At 40.7% G+C, this 14239-nt stretch overlaps 1 protein-coding gene across 1 annotated transcript; it reads right to left on the bottom strand.

Annotated features, from left to right (window-relative positions):
* Positions 1–219: 219 nt before the first annotated feature.
* Positions 220–1709, bottom strand: LOC110753631 (BAHD acyltransferase At5g47980-like). The gene has a single exon (XM_088246105.1). It carries the CDS (start codon positions 1659–1661, stop codon positions 333–335), a length of 1329 nt encoding a protein of 442 aa, XP_088102231.1. The 5' UTR covers positions 1662–1709; the 3' UTR covers positions 220–332.
* Positions 1710–14239: the final 12530 nt, after the last annotated feature.

Below are 14239 nucleotides of genomic sequence, written 5' to 3'. Positions count from 1 at the left end.
TCTTAGAGTTATTACGAGTATAAAGAATTTAGCATTTTTTACGTTTAATGCTCGTATTATACACGTATGTACATATTTTTCTATACACGTCTTAAAGACTCGGTAAAATACATATTTTTTAAAAAGCAAACATACAATACTCATATTTAATACACGTGTTTTTTTACAAAATTTTCAATATTCACAAAATTCACGTATTATAGATAGATACTGGCCAGTTTAAGAATTAGCGGGATACAAAGTGTGGAGTGTGTACGATTAACAATGATTTGTTTATTAATTATATACGAGTAAACATAGACGGTTGAGATATTCAAGTAAGAAGAGACTAACTAAATCACCGCCGGGTTCAGGGTTGCATATGCAAGCAACTCCTTACTACTTTCAATCATGTCCATGTCGTCTTTCTTCAAAGTCAATGACGCTTCTATGCCCACGCCGTCACTCATATCCATCAATGCGACCATGTTCTTGATTTCAATGCTACGGATGCTCACCCATGACGGCTTTCCCCAACCAAAATTGGTTTCGTAGAAGGGAAACCGGCACCAACTGGTACACATATAGGTTTCAACATCATCCCTTGCTAGGTTACCAGACTCTTTGATGGTTTGCAATACAACATCACCATTAACTCCATTTGGATACTTTTCTCTATATTCCTCAAGGCTTTTTTTGAGTTTAGCAACCAAACTTTCGAAATCAAATTCACTCTCTAAGGCCATTGCCGTGAAGCACCACACAAAATTCCCCAATATATTTTCTGCAAAGGCCTGCCCTGATGATCTTTTCCTCATGTCCATTGCTTGACAACACACTGATGGCTTTTTAAAACCCAAATTCAATCTTGATGCTTCCATTGCGCATTTCCAAATCAGCGCCGACACTGCTTCAACTCGTGTAGGATTTGGCACTATGGCACTGGTCGCTTTGGCCTTGAGAGCAGCAATATTTGAGGCATCAAACACAAACCTCCGTGTTATACATTTCTCTTTAGGAAAATGCACGGTGGGTTGGGGTGAGTTGAAGAAATCTTGGAGTGGGAATAGAGAAGCTGTAACACCAAATTCTGCAGGAAGCACGACTTGATCGGTAATGCTGGCTGAGCCAAGGGCAATTTGAGCCCAGCTTTTGATGAATGTGCTGAATGTTGAGGCATCAGCGACCTTATGTGAGATGCTGACCCCAATTGCCAATCCACCACATTCAAAGAAGTTGGCCTGAACTAGTAGAAGATAGCCTGCTTCTGCTTGTTTGGCTCCTATAGCAGCTGGAAGCAATTGATTTAGGTTCGAAAATTCAGGTTTGTCCAAAATCTTTGATATGGGACAATTGACTTGAGCTTCAAGAAAGGCAGCTCCATGATCATTGCAGCAGATGGAAACATTATATTCGAATTTTCCTGCAAAGGGGTAGAATCGAGTGAGGGCTTCAGATAACGATTTCTTTAGAAGCTTGGATTTTTCAGCAAACAAAGAATGATGATCAAAATTATCGATCTCATCACTACTGTTGGGATAGAAGAGAATTAATGGGATATGAATATCAGGTTGAAACTGATCAAAACCAGAGAGGCCCAAACTTCTAAGGTGGTGAGGAGTTGGAGATGATGGCTTAACTGTGTGCTTGTGAATTACTTCAACCTTGATCTCTGAAGCCATCTCTTGTTCCGGGCTTGAGTTTCATAAGAACTTAAGACCCTCCATATAAAGAGGCAGAGTCACTAGGATGACCCAATGACAGCTCATCTGCAAAAAGTAAGCTATCCTTTTGTATCTTTCTCATTTGAACATAGGATCAATCTGTAAGTTTTTTTTGGATTATCTAAAGGCACATTAAGTGTTTGGCCTTCAAGGGCCGGCCTTGACATATGCATGAAGACAACAGGTAAAGATAAACTATCATTTTCCCTTTTCTATTTTTATTTTTTAAATTCTTCTCGCGTAATCATAATTCATCTACTTCTCTGTATCCAATGAATCGATACTATATACTAGCTAGAGTAGCACTTATGCATGCACACTTTGTCTATACATTGCAAACATTATATATAAACTGAAGCAGAATCTTGTAATAATGGGAGACCATGAATTTGGACCCATGATTTTTTTCAACAAAATTATTGAGACTACCGGCGACACTATGAAGGAGGCAAACTCGTTTGCGGAAATAGGAATTTTTTTTTATTTTTTATTTTGTTCATTTGGTAGACTGCCAATATATGGAGGAGGGAGATTCAAACTGTGTAAGCCCGGATCAAGAGGTGGACTTATCCCACCAATTCATCAGAAAGAGTGTTTTGCTAGCTCTGTGTACAAAATGGGAAATCCTGCAATACCAACTTCTATGCATTAACACTTTGCAACTATATCACCAAGCTCTAAAGGGGAAAGGGGAGCAGAACACAAATCCTCTTTACAGATTACTTGTTCACATTCATTTCAATACTCAAATTTTATATCCGAAGCACTATGAGTAATATATAGAACTGCAGGTGTTTAAGTGAGAAAGCTCAAGTTTATTTTTTAATTGATTGCTTAGAAGAAATGAAAGGCTACAACACAACTACCCAAGGAAACTAAATTGCAGGCATATTTTTTGCTACTAATACTTAAATGACAGTTGGATTTAGAGAAGCGTATGCAAGCAGCTCCTCATTGCTTTCAATTATGGTCATGTCTTCTTCTTTCAAAGTCACCGACGCTTCTATGCCTTCCCCATCTCTCAAATCTATCAACATAATTGTATTCTTTACTGTACTACGAGTACTCACCAAAAATCCTCCCCATTTTGCTTGCTTTGTTGAGCCAATGTTTTACCAAAAAGATGACACTTGGGTTGGTTTGCCTTTCTCTCATTCGGTCAATTCACAACTGCCCCGCCCCACAAGCTTTGACCCAAATTACCCACTTAACCCCCATTTTCCTCACTTATTATTAGTTTTAGATCCAAAATCAATTATGTTCCTAGAATTATAACCTATATATGCAGAATTGAGGAAGACTTCCATGAAACGGGAATAACACTCTTTTGCTATTCTCGGCTAATAACGCTATGACACACGTGATAACATTTCTATATGAAATAGTATTATTGATCGGGGATAACAATATAGTGTATTCCCATCGCAAATTTGCAACTAAATTTTTTGTGTGCAGAATTATATACAAAGGATCATATGTCACATCTGTCATTTTATTATAAATTTAAAAGAAAATCAGTACACAGTTTGGTTAAGCCTTTTTTTTTCTTTTTTGTGGTCTAAATTGATTTGCCTAAAAAGGGGAAAATCAAAAGTGGAAAGTTCGGAAATTTTGGGATTTAGGGGTGTATTCAAGTAGGATTGTAGTTTTTATTAGTAACTCTTGAAATTATTCTAATCTAATGATAGGTACAAGGTTGTAAAGTAGTAATTGTGCCTAATACAGTTTGACCAAAAAAAAAATTCATAATTGATTTATTATTTTTCCAACTATATGATAGAATTCTTTTCTTTTCGAGTGTATAAGTTAATTAATTAGCACGAAGAAAAGGATAGAATTCGTTTTTTTGCGGACCCAATACATATTAAATGTAGACTCGATACATTTACACAGTCCACCCCTGGAATCTCTTCACAGCCCCCAAAAGATTGCAAAAAGTTCACAATATTATTAAATGTCTGATAATATAAATATCCAAAAAATTATAGTTTTGACCAAGCCTAGTAGCGTGGGCTTGTAACTAAGTAGGGCATTAAAGTAATTGGATGCTATGGAAACATTCTTAGGTGAGGCATTAGTGGTCTTGAATTGTTCACCTTGGCATTGGTGGGTGAAGTCGCAAAAAAGCACACCCCTACCCTCGGGTTTAGTAGGGTCTCCCAACCACAAAGGTTGGGTAGCTCAAGCAAACCATAAAAATTATAGTTTTGGGAGCTTTTTTTTTTTTTTTTTTTTTCTTACACTAAACAAACACAGTTGATTTAAGTAGAAATCAATTTAGTCCTTTAGCCAAGCTTGATGGTAAAGTGGGGCAAATCACACAGTCCATATCCACCCCTTGGAACCTCCATAATCCCTAAAAAAGTTCTTTTTATTTAAAAAAAATCACAAATAATTTGAAATGTTTGATAATGAATGTACACAAATTATAGCTCTGGGATGGGAGCTTCTAATTTTCACACTCCATAGTTTAAAAATAAATAAAAACAAAGAACCCAGTTAATTTAAGTAGAAATCAATGAAATACTTTATTTCACTAAGCCAAGCTTGATGATGAAGAACTGATCAACACTAACATTTCTTTTGCAGGTTCTGAAAGAAAAAGTAAAGAGGAAAAATAAAACACTGCTTTTCTGCTTTTATTATTATTCAACATTTGATAAACCATTTTACCCATTTAAATTATAAACCATTTTCTTTTAGTACGGAAAATTGACATTTTGATAGAGAGTTGAAAAGCACTCCCCAATTTTAATGTCAACCACTTTTTTTATATTTATTTATTTATTTTAAAAGAACATAAATTTAACGACAACAATCACATTTATCAATGCAACCTAAAAACTCAAAACCTCCCTTTCTACAACGCAGATAGCAGGGTGAGGATATTGGGATAAGAAGCCAAAGGAACTGCGATAGCCAACTAAAGTGTCCATTTCTTACCATCTGAACAATGCCACCATTTTGTTTGGTAAGTATTTAATAACATTTCTTGTGCTAAAATATGAATATGGGTTTTCAATATGTTCAGATGATTTATTCTTCTCCATAAGGAGGTATATATATGAGTTTACAGAGTGCTTTACAAGGAATAAGATTCTATCAGGAATTAGGAAAGTATATCCTAATTATACACAGATTTGTCAACTAGATGGAAGGAAAGTAAATCCCTTAATTAATCAAGGAAATAAATCTCCTTGATTAATTAGGAGACTCACGTCAACACTCCCCCTCAAGTTGGTGCATATACGTCACCAATGCCCAACTTGGTAAGTGAGTCATAAAACACTCTGCTACAAACAGCTTTGGTTAAGATATCAGCTAATTGATCTTCTGATTTTACGAACGGTAGGCGGATGATCTTCTTCTCAATTTTTTCTTTGATAAAATGTCTATCCACCTCAACATGTTTGGTTCGATCATGTTCAACTGGATTATGGACAATATCAATAGCTGACTTGTTGTCACAATGCAACTCCATTGGCTTTTCTGGCTTGAAACCCAATTCTGTCAAGAGTCTTCTGATCCATAGCAATTCACAAACTCCATGAGCCATTCCTCGATACTCTGCTTCTGCACTAGACCGAGAAACCACATTTTATTTTTTACTCAGCCAAGTGACTAGATTACCTCCCACGAAGGTGAAGTAGCCTGAAGTAGAGCGTCTGTCAGTAATGGATCCAGCCCAATCAGCATTTGTATATCCCACAACTTCAAGATCTCTATTCTTTGAGAACATTAATCCTTTTCCCGGGGCTAACTTTAAATACCTTAAGATTCGATCAACTGCATTCCTATGAGACACACTGGGTGAATGCATAAACTGGCTAACCACACTCACAGCATATGCAATATCTGGTCTTGTGTGGGCTAAGTATATTAACCTTCCAACAAGGCGTTGGTACTGTTCCTTATTGGTTGGTTCTTGATCCATACCTTCGCACAATTTGTGATTCATCTCGATTGGTGTGTCAGCAGGCTTACATCCAAGCAATCCTGTTTCAGCAAGTAGATCTAATACATACTTTCTCTGTGACAGAAATATACCATTTGTGGACCTTGCTACTTCAATTCCAAGAAAGTACTTCAGATCACCTAAATCCTTCATCTCAAATTCCTGAGACAAATACTTCTGCAGTTTCAATTGCTCTCCTGTGTCGTTTCCAGTCACAACTATGTCATCCACATAGACAATCAGTGCGGTAATCTTCTTTCCATCACGCTTCAAGAACAAAGTGTGATCCGAATGACTCTGTGTATATCCAAAAAACTTCATGGATTTAGTGAATCTACCAAACCATGCTCTGGGAGACTGCTTTAATCCATACAATGATTTTTTGAGCTTGCAAACTTGATTCTCCTTGTCACAAGTGAAGTTACATCCTGGTGGTAAATCCATATATACTTCTTCTTCCAGATCTCCATGTAAAAATGCATTCTTTACATCAAACTGATGTAATGGCCAATCGAGATTTGCTGCTAGAGACAGGAGGACCCTAATAGTTTTGATCTTGGCTACTGGGGCAAAGGTTTCTTGGTAGTCTATCCCATATCTCTGTGTGTATCCCTTTGCCACCAATCTGGCTTTATATCTTTCAATAGATCCATCTACCTTGAGTTTCACAGTATAGATCCACCTCCATCCCATTGTCTTCTTTCCATGAGGTAATGGCACGAGTTCCCATGTGCCATTCTTCTGAAGAGCTCGCATTTCTTCATTCATGGCTTCTTTCCATTTTTGGTCTTCTAGTGCTTCAGTTACACTATTGGGAACAGGTATGTCGGCTAGCTACTTCACAAAGTGTACCCGTGACTCAGATAATCTGGTGAGGGATACATAATTGTTGATGGGATATTTCCCCTTTGCATGAAGATCTGCTTCGTAGTGAACTGGGGGTTTACCACGGTTCTTCCTTTTTGGAATTTGATATGTAGGCTCTGCGCCTTCTGAAATGCAATCAGTTATGTCATTAATGTTATCAGTTTCAGGTAGAGAAGTTACCTGAATGACGTCCTCAGCAGATGATTGGTGTGGTACTGGAGCTGAAGAATTCTCCGGAGCAGGCACAAACTCTTCAATTCCCTCCTCCTGAGTGTGATGGCTGGGATCGGACTGAAGCGGAACAATTTCAGAAAAAACTGGGGGGAGCGACCGGTTGTGAGGGTCAAGCGACCGGTCGCCTTCATGCGGAGTCGTGCTTTGCGACGTTAGTGGCGACCGGTCGTGGGGGCCATGCAACCGGTCGCTTTCAGGCAGAGTCTCGGTACGTTGCGACGTGCGTGGCGACCGGTCGTGAAAGGCATGCGACCGGTCGCTTTTAGGTAGAGTCGTTGGCGTGCGTGGGGACCGATCGTGAGAGACATGCGACCGGTCATTTTCGTCGGGCGACCGGTCGCTAGAGGTCGGCGACTGGTCGTTCTGAGTTTGGAACGAATCTAGAAAAAGTGCTGAAGTAAAAAATTCAGAATTTTGAGAAGAATCCTCCAGTGCATCCGAAAAATAGCTCTCTTGTTCCCGGAACGCAACATTCATAGAAGTATACACTTTCCGACTTGGAGGATGATAACACCGGTAACCTTTCTGATGAGGTGCATACCCAATGAACACACACTTGTCGGCACGGGGATCTAATTTGCTGCGTTGGTGATCATGTAAGTGGACAAAGACCACACAACCAAATATGCGGGGTCCAGGTTTTGGGTGGGAGGTATTTGGCCATGGTGTTGGAGTGTTTGAAGGGGGGCTCGGAATTGGAGGATACTAGAGGGAATTTGATTGATAAGATAAGCCGCAGAGAGGACGACTTCGCCCCAAAAAAACCGAGGCATATTTGCACCAAAGAGGGATGCACGAACGACGTCCAGTAAGTGTCTATTCTTTCGTTCAGCCACACCATTCTGTTGAGGAGTGGAAGGGCATGAGCGTTGATGGATGATACCGTGAGCTTGGAAGAACTCATTAAGATCATGGTTAAGAAATTCCCCACCATTGTCAGACCGAAGAACCTGAATTCGGGTATGAAATTGTGTCTCCACCATGTGATAAAACTGTTGAAACTTGGAACTGACTTCCCCTTTAGTTTTGAGAAGGGAAACCCAGGTCATGCGTGTACAATCATCAATAAACGTGACAAACCATCTAGCTCCCCCGGGAGTGGTAACTTTAGAAGGGCCCCAAACATCAGAACGAACAAGGGAAAAAGGAATTAAACTTTTATTGGAACTTAAGGGAAAGGGAACACGATGGCTCTTGGCCAGTTCATAAATGTCACACTTAAAACTAGAACTCTCTAAATCTGAAAATAATGAAGGAAATAGCTTCTGTAAATATCCAAACGAATCATGTCCAAGACGGCGATGCCATAACCATACTTTGGAAGTTTTCTTCTCAACACTCGTCCCCCCAATTTTGAAAGCCTGACTGAGGCTGGCTTCACTGTCAGATGCTAGGTCCAAATAATAGAGTTTGCCCCTCCTAGTACCACAACCAATCGTCTTGCTGCTGAGAATGTCCTGAAAAACACAATGAGTAGGCCAAAAAGTTACGGTGCAATTCAAAGCCGTAGTAATTTGGGCGACAGACAAGAGATTATTATGTAAGGATGGAACAATTAACACAGAATCCAAAGTGAGGGAGTCAGAGAGAGAGAGAGGGAACCCTCCCCAATCACTGGGGAGGGGGTACCATTGGCATTAGACACCACCGATTGAGAAGACGGTGTATGAGAGATAATTTGTCCCAGATCAAAGGTCATGTGATCAGTGGCTCCGGTGTCAATAAACCATGTATGTTTCTTTGAGGAACTATGCAAAACATAACCTTGGGTACCTGATGTAGCTACAAAGGCAGAGGCAAAGGCAGGGGCTGGTGCAGGATCTGTGACGGAAGATGTGTGGAATGAATTGCTCTTATTCCTGCGAGGAGCTTTGGAGTGGTCCCACCAATCCGGGTGTTGGAAAAATTGGCTCATCTAAGGATACATAGTCCTCTTTTGTGTGCTATGGATTTCTACCTAAATTCCATGACATGGTTGACTCATTTCTAGAAGAATTTTGGAGTTTCCCATGTGAGTAAATATTGGCTTGCCATCTTTGTCAAAAATAGGTGACTTGTTTGGTGGCACAAAATGGTGGAATGTTTGGTAGCCATCCATGGTTAAGTTTGGTAGCCAACATTTGAATAGTGTGAGGTTGCATTCACACTCTTGCATATTTGGCTATATAAAGGGGTTTAGCATGCAAGAAGCAAATTAAGACTTAAGAGTTCTCTAGTGTATCAAAGTGTAGAGCAAGGGGTGAGAGAGAAAAGAGAGCTTGGGGAGAGAATAGAGTTCTAAGGGGGTTTCTTTGTAAACCAAAGTTGTAACTTATTCTTTCATTAGTGAATTTCTCAAGGGGATCACCAAGAGGATGTAGGCAATTGCTGAACCTCTATAAATTCTTGTGTCATTTTGTGCTCGGTTGGTTTCTCAAGTGTAGTGTGTGTGATTCATCCATAATTGTGTTTGTCACAAAGTCCATCAACAACAAGATCATTAGGGGAGGGTAAGTTGAGTTTGTTCTCAATTCACAACAAGTGGTATCAGAGCTGTGTTGGAGCAGCAAGTTGCTAGAGTGTTAAAGATGGCAGGTGACAAGGAAGCTGAAGGTGAAAGTAGCTCTATGCTGCAGAGGCTGCCACAATCTGTCAACATGAAGGTGGAGTTAAAGCCCTTCACAGGGAAGGAGAACTTCACGCTTTGGCAAAGGAGGATGAAGTCAGCCCTTACACAACAACATCTCCATGTTGTGTTGGTGGGCAAGGAAAAGAAGCCAACAGGTATGACAGATGATGAGTGGGGTGTACTTGACGAGTTAGCCAGAGGAGCCATCGAAAACTACCTCTCCGATGAGGTGCTCATCAACGTATTGAAGGATACAGCGAAGCAAACATGGGAGAAGCTCGAAGAGATGTTTGCAGGGAAGTCGCTGTCCAACAAACTCTTCCTAAAGGAAGAACTCCTAAATCTTAAGATGGAGGAGGGAGGTAATCTAATGGAACATTTAAGTAGTTTCAATAGATGTGTTGCTGACTTGCAGAGAATGGAAGTTAATTATAGTACGGAGGATAAAGCTCTTATGTTGTTGACATCCTTACCTCCATCCTATAAACACTTTCGAACTACTCTTATGTTCGGGAAGGTCACTCTGGATTTTGAGCCGGTGGTGAAAGACATCATGACGCACCATAGGATGGCCCAACGTTCAGGAGAAAACCCTCAAGGTGAAGGTCTAGTTGCTAAGACCGAAGAGAGGGGCCGTTCAAAGAGGCGTGAAGGCAAGAAAGGCAGCAGAGGAAGGTCAAAATCCAAGGCAAAAGAAGGTTGTTTCGAGTGTGGGTCAAAGGAGCACTGGAAAAAGAATTGCCCCATATGGAAGGAGAAGAAGAACAAAGGGAAGAATGCAGCAAACACAGCTGAGGAAGTCACAGAAAGTGATGGTGAGCTTTTATGTGTTAATGGCAATGTTAAAACTAATGCATTTGCTAATTCTTCAAGGTATTCCTCTTCCGATTGGATTTTGGATTCCGGGTGCTAATACCATATGTGCTCAAACAAGGAGTGGTTTGACACATATGAAAAAGAAGAAGGTGGTGAAGTTATGATGGGGGATGGCTCAATTTGTAAAGTCAAAGGCACCGGTACAATCAAGGTGAAGATGCATGATGGGGCTGTTAGGACGCTTGGAATGGTAAGACACATTCCAAAGTTGCGTAAGAATCTCATTTCCCTTGGAACTCTTGATAAGAATGGTTATTCAATTAAAGCTAATGGAGGGAAACTCATAATCTCAAAAGGTTCACTTGTGGTTATGAAGGGAGAAGTTCAACCTAATTGTCTATATAGATTGTGTGGTACAACAATTACAGGTGAAGCAGCTGTATCCACAAGCAAGGACTCGGAGGATGAAACTCAGCTTTGGCATTTGAGGCTAGGGCACATGAGTGAAAGGGGCATGCAGGAACTACACAACAGAAAGTTGTTAAAAGGTGTTCAAAGCTGCAAGCTGGAGTTCTGCAAATTCTGTACCATGGGAAAACAATCAAAAGTAGCTTTCAAGCAGCGAGATAAAGAGGAAGAAAGCACAGGTGTGCTAGATTATATTCACACGGATGTATGGGGGCCATCACCGGTTAAATCAATGGGTGGAGCTCGCTATTTCGTGACTTTCTTGGATGATTTTTCCAGGAAGGTTTGGGTCTACTTCATGAAGGAGAAATCTGAGATCTTCCCCAAATTCAAAGAGTGGAAGGCAGAAGTTGAGAACCTAACCGGAAGAAAGATCAAGATCCTAAGGAGTGACAATTGTGGTGAATATAAAGACAACAAGTTCCTTGAGTTTTGCAGAAACGAAGGCATTAAGAGGCACTTTACCGTGAAGAAGACGCCCCAACAAAATGGAGCTGCAGAGAGGATGAATAGAACTCTCATGGAGCGTGAGAGATGTATGAGGATTCATGCAGGATTGCCCGAATCATTTTGGGCGGAGTCAGTTAACCACGCTACCTATTTGGTTAACCGATCGCCGTCAAGAAATCTTGAGTTCAAATGTGCAGAGGAGGTATGGTCTAATAAGTCAATTGATTATACTAATCTTAAGGTATTTGGATGCAGTGCATATGCACTTATTCCTAGTGATGAAAGATCCAAGTTGAAGCCAAAGTCTCTTGAATGCATTTTCATCGGCTTTGAAAGTGGTGTGAAGGGCTACAAGCTATGGGATCCAGTGAACCAAAAGAAGATACTCAGCAGAGATGTTGTGTTTGATGAGAAGACCATGCCTATGAACAAAGTCAAGAATTCATATGCAAAGGAGGATGTTGTTGAGAAAGAAACAACCATTAAAGTTCCGCTCAAGAAGGTGTCCAGGAAAACTTCACAAGAACAGCCAACTGAAGACGTTCAGGAGGAGGTGGAGTCTGACACTGAGGAGGAAGATGCTGGGCAACAACAACAACAAACTCAAGAAGAAGAGGCTCAAGAACTGGTGGAGCCACCATCTATAGCTCGGTCCAGGCCCAGGAGAACCATCAAACCACCTCAAAGGTTTGGATGGGACAATGACGCAGTTCACTATGCCTTAAATGCTAGTGAAGAAGAACCAACCACGTTCCAAGAGGCTGTTGAGAGCAAGGAACGAGAAAGTTGGATGGAAGCTATGATGCAAGAGATGGAATCTCTACACCAAAACTCAGTTTGGGAGTTAGTTCCTAAACCCGAAGGTCGCAAGGTTATTGGCTGCAAATGGGTGTTTAGGAAGAAAGAAGAAATGCATGAGAAGGGAGCCACCATATTCAAAGCTCGGTTGGTGGCCAAAGGATACTTGCAAAAGGAGGGAGTTGATTATGATGAAATCTTCTCTCCGGTGGTGAAACATACTTCTATAAGGCTACTACTCTCCATAGTAGCTCAAAAGGACATGGAGGTGGAACAAATGGATGTGAAGACTGCTTTCCTCCATGGGGACTTGGAGGAGGACATCTACATGAGCCAACCCCAAGGGTTCATTGAAGCAAGCAAGGAAAATCTGGTTTGCAAGTTGAAAAAGTCTTTATACGGGCTGAAGCAATCTCCAAGACAGTGGAACAAGTGCTTCGATTCTTTCATGATGAAGATTGGGTATAGAAGATGTGAATCAGATTGCTGTGTATACACTCATGCATTCAAGGATGGTAATATCATTTTTTTGCTTCTTTATGTTGATGACATGCTAATTGCATGTAAAGATATGTCAAAAATCCAGGAATTGAAGACATTGCTTGGAAGGGAGTTTGACATGAAGGATCTTGGCCCTGCACAAAAGATCCTAGGAGTGGAGATAAGGAGAAACAGAAATTCAGGCAAGCTATGGTTGTCACAAAGTAAGTACATTTCCAAAGTACTTGAAAAATTCAATATGATGGATTGCAAGCCTATGTCTACTCCTTTGGCGGAGCATTTTAAGTTAAGTGCGCAGGAATGTCCTTCTACGGATGAAGAGAAGGAAGAAATGAGCAAAGTTCCATATGCAAGCTTGATAGGGTGTCTCATGTATGCAATGGTGTGCACACGCCCCGACTTAGCCCAAGCCGTAAGTGTAGTGTCAAGATACATGGCGAATCCAGGGAAACAACATTGGACAGCAGCAAAGTGGATTCTAAGGTATTTGAAGGGCACCAAGAGGATTGGTATATTGTTTGAAAGACAACAAGGAAAGGCATGTGTGTCGGGGTATGTGGACTCTGATTATGCAGGAGATCTAGACAAGAGGAGATCCACCACAGGATATGTCTTCATTTGTGGTGGAGGACCGATTAGTTGGAGAGCGGTGCTACAATCGGTTAGTGCTTTGTCTACTACAGAGGCGGAGTATATGGCGCTCACGGAAGCTTCTAAAGAAGCAGTATGGCTGAAGAGATTGGCAAAGGAATTCGAGATAGCTCAAGACTTGGTGGTGATACAAAGTGACAGTCAAAGTGCTATATACTTAGTGAAGAATCAAGCGTTCCATGGGAGGTCCAAACACATTGATGTACGATACCACCGGATAAGAGATTGGGTGAACGATGGAGACGTCATGATAAAGAAGGTTCATACAACTGAAAATGCTTCAGATTGTCTAACAAAGCCAGTCACAACAGCAAAGTTCAAACATTGTTTGAGCTTGCTCAATCTTGTTCCATGCTAAAGATTGAGGTGGAGTTCTTGGGAGTTATCAGGACGATTCTCAAGACATAACAGATGTCCTGAAAGGCAATGATTTCCACATGGAGTTTTAGGTTCGCCAAGGTGGAGATTGTTGGAAAAATTGGCTCACCTAAGGATACATAGTCCTCTTTTGTGTGCTATGGATTTCTACCTAAATTCCATGACATGGTTGACTCATTTCTAGAAGAATTTTGGAGTTGCCTATGTGAGTAAATATTGGCTTGCCATCTTTGTCAAAAATAGGTGACTTGTTTGGTGGCACAAAATGGTGGAATGTTTGGTAGCCATCCATGGTTAAGTTTGGTAGCCAACATTTGAATAGTGTGAGGTTGCATTCACACTCTTGCATATTTGGCTATATAAAGGGGTTTAGCATGCAAGAAGCAAATTAAGACTTAAGAGTTCTCTAGTGTATCAAAGTGTAGAGCAAGGGGTGAGAGAGAAAAGAGAGCTTGGGGAGAGAATAGAGTTCTAAGGGGGTTTCTTTGTAAACCAAAGTTGTAACTTATTCTTTCATTAGTGAATTTCTCAAGGGGATCACCAAGAGGATGTAGGCAATTGCTGAACCTCTATAAATTCTTGTGTCATTTTGTGCTCGGTTGGTTTCTCAAGTGTAGTGTGTGTGATTCATCCATAATTGTGTTTGTCACAAAGTCCATCAACAACAAGATCATTAGGGGAGGGTAAGTTGAGTTTGTTCTCAATTCACAACACCGGGTACCCAATTAGTTCATAGCAGTGAGCACGAATATGTTTGCTCCCACCACAATGAGTGCATTTGGTCTCCGGACGAGAGCTTGTGGTCTGAGT

The sequence above is a fragment of the Prunus avium genome, chromosome 8, assembly GCF_965620075.1.
Source record: "Prunus avium chromosome 8, drPruAviu1.hap1.1, whole genome shotgun sequence".
Taxonomy (NCBI): domain Eukaryota; kingdom Viridiplantae; phylum Streptophyta; class Magnoliopsida; order Rosales; family Rosaceae; genus Prunus; species Prunus avium.
This window is presented reverse-complemented; position numbering and strand designations above follow the sequence as displayed.

Coding starts and splice junctions, on each gene's coding strand:
- LOC110753631 (XM_088246105.1), bottom strand. CDS start 1,661: ATGGCTTCAGAGATCAAGGTTGAAGTAATTCACAAGCACACAGTTAAG.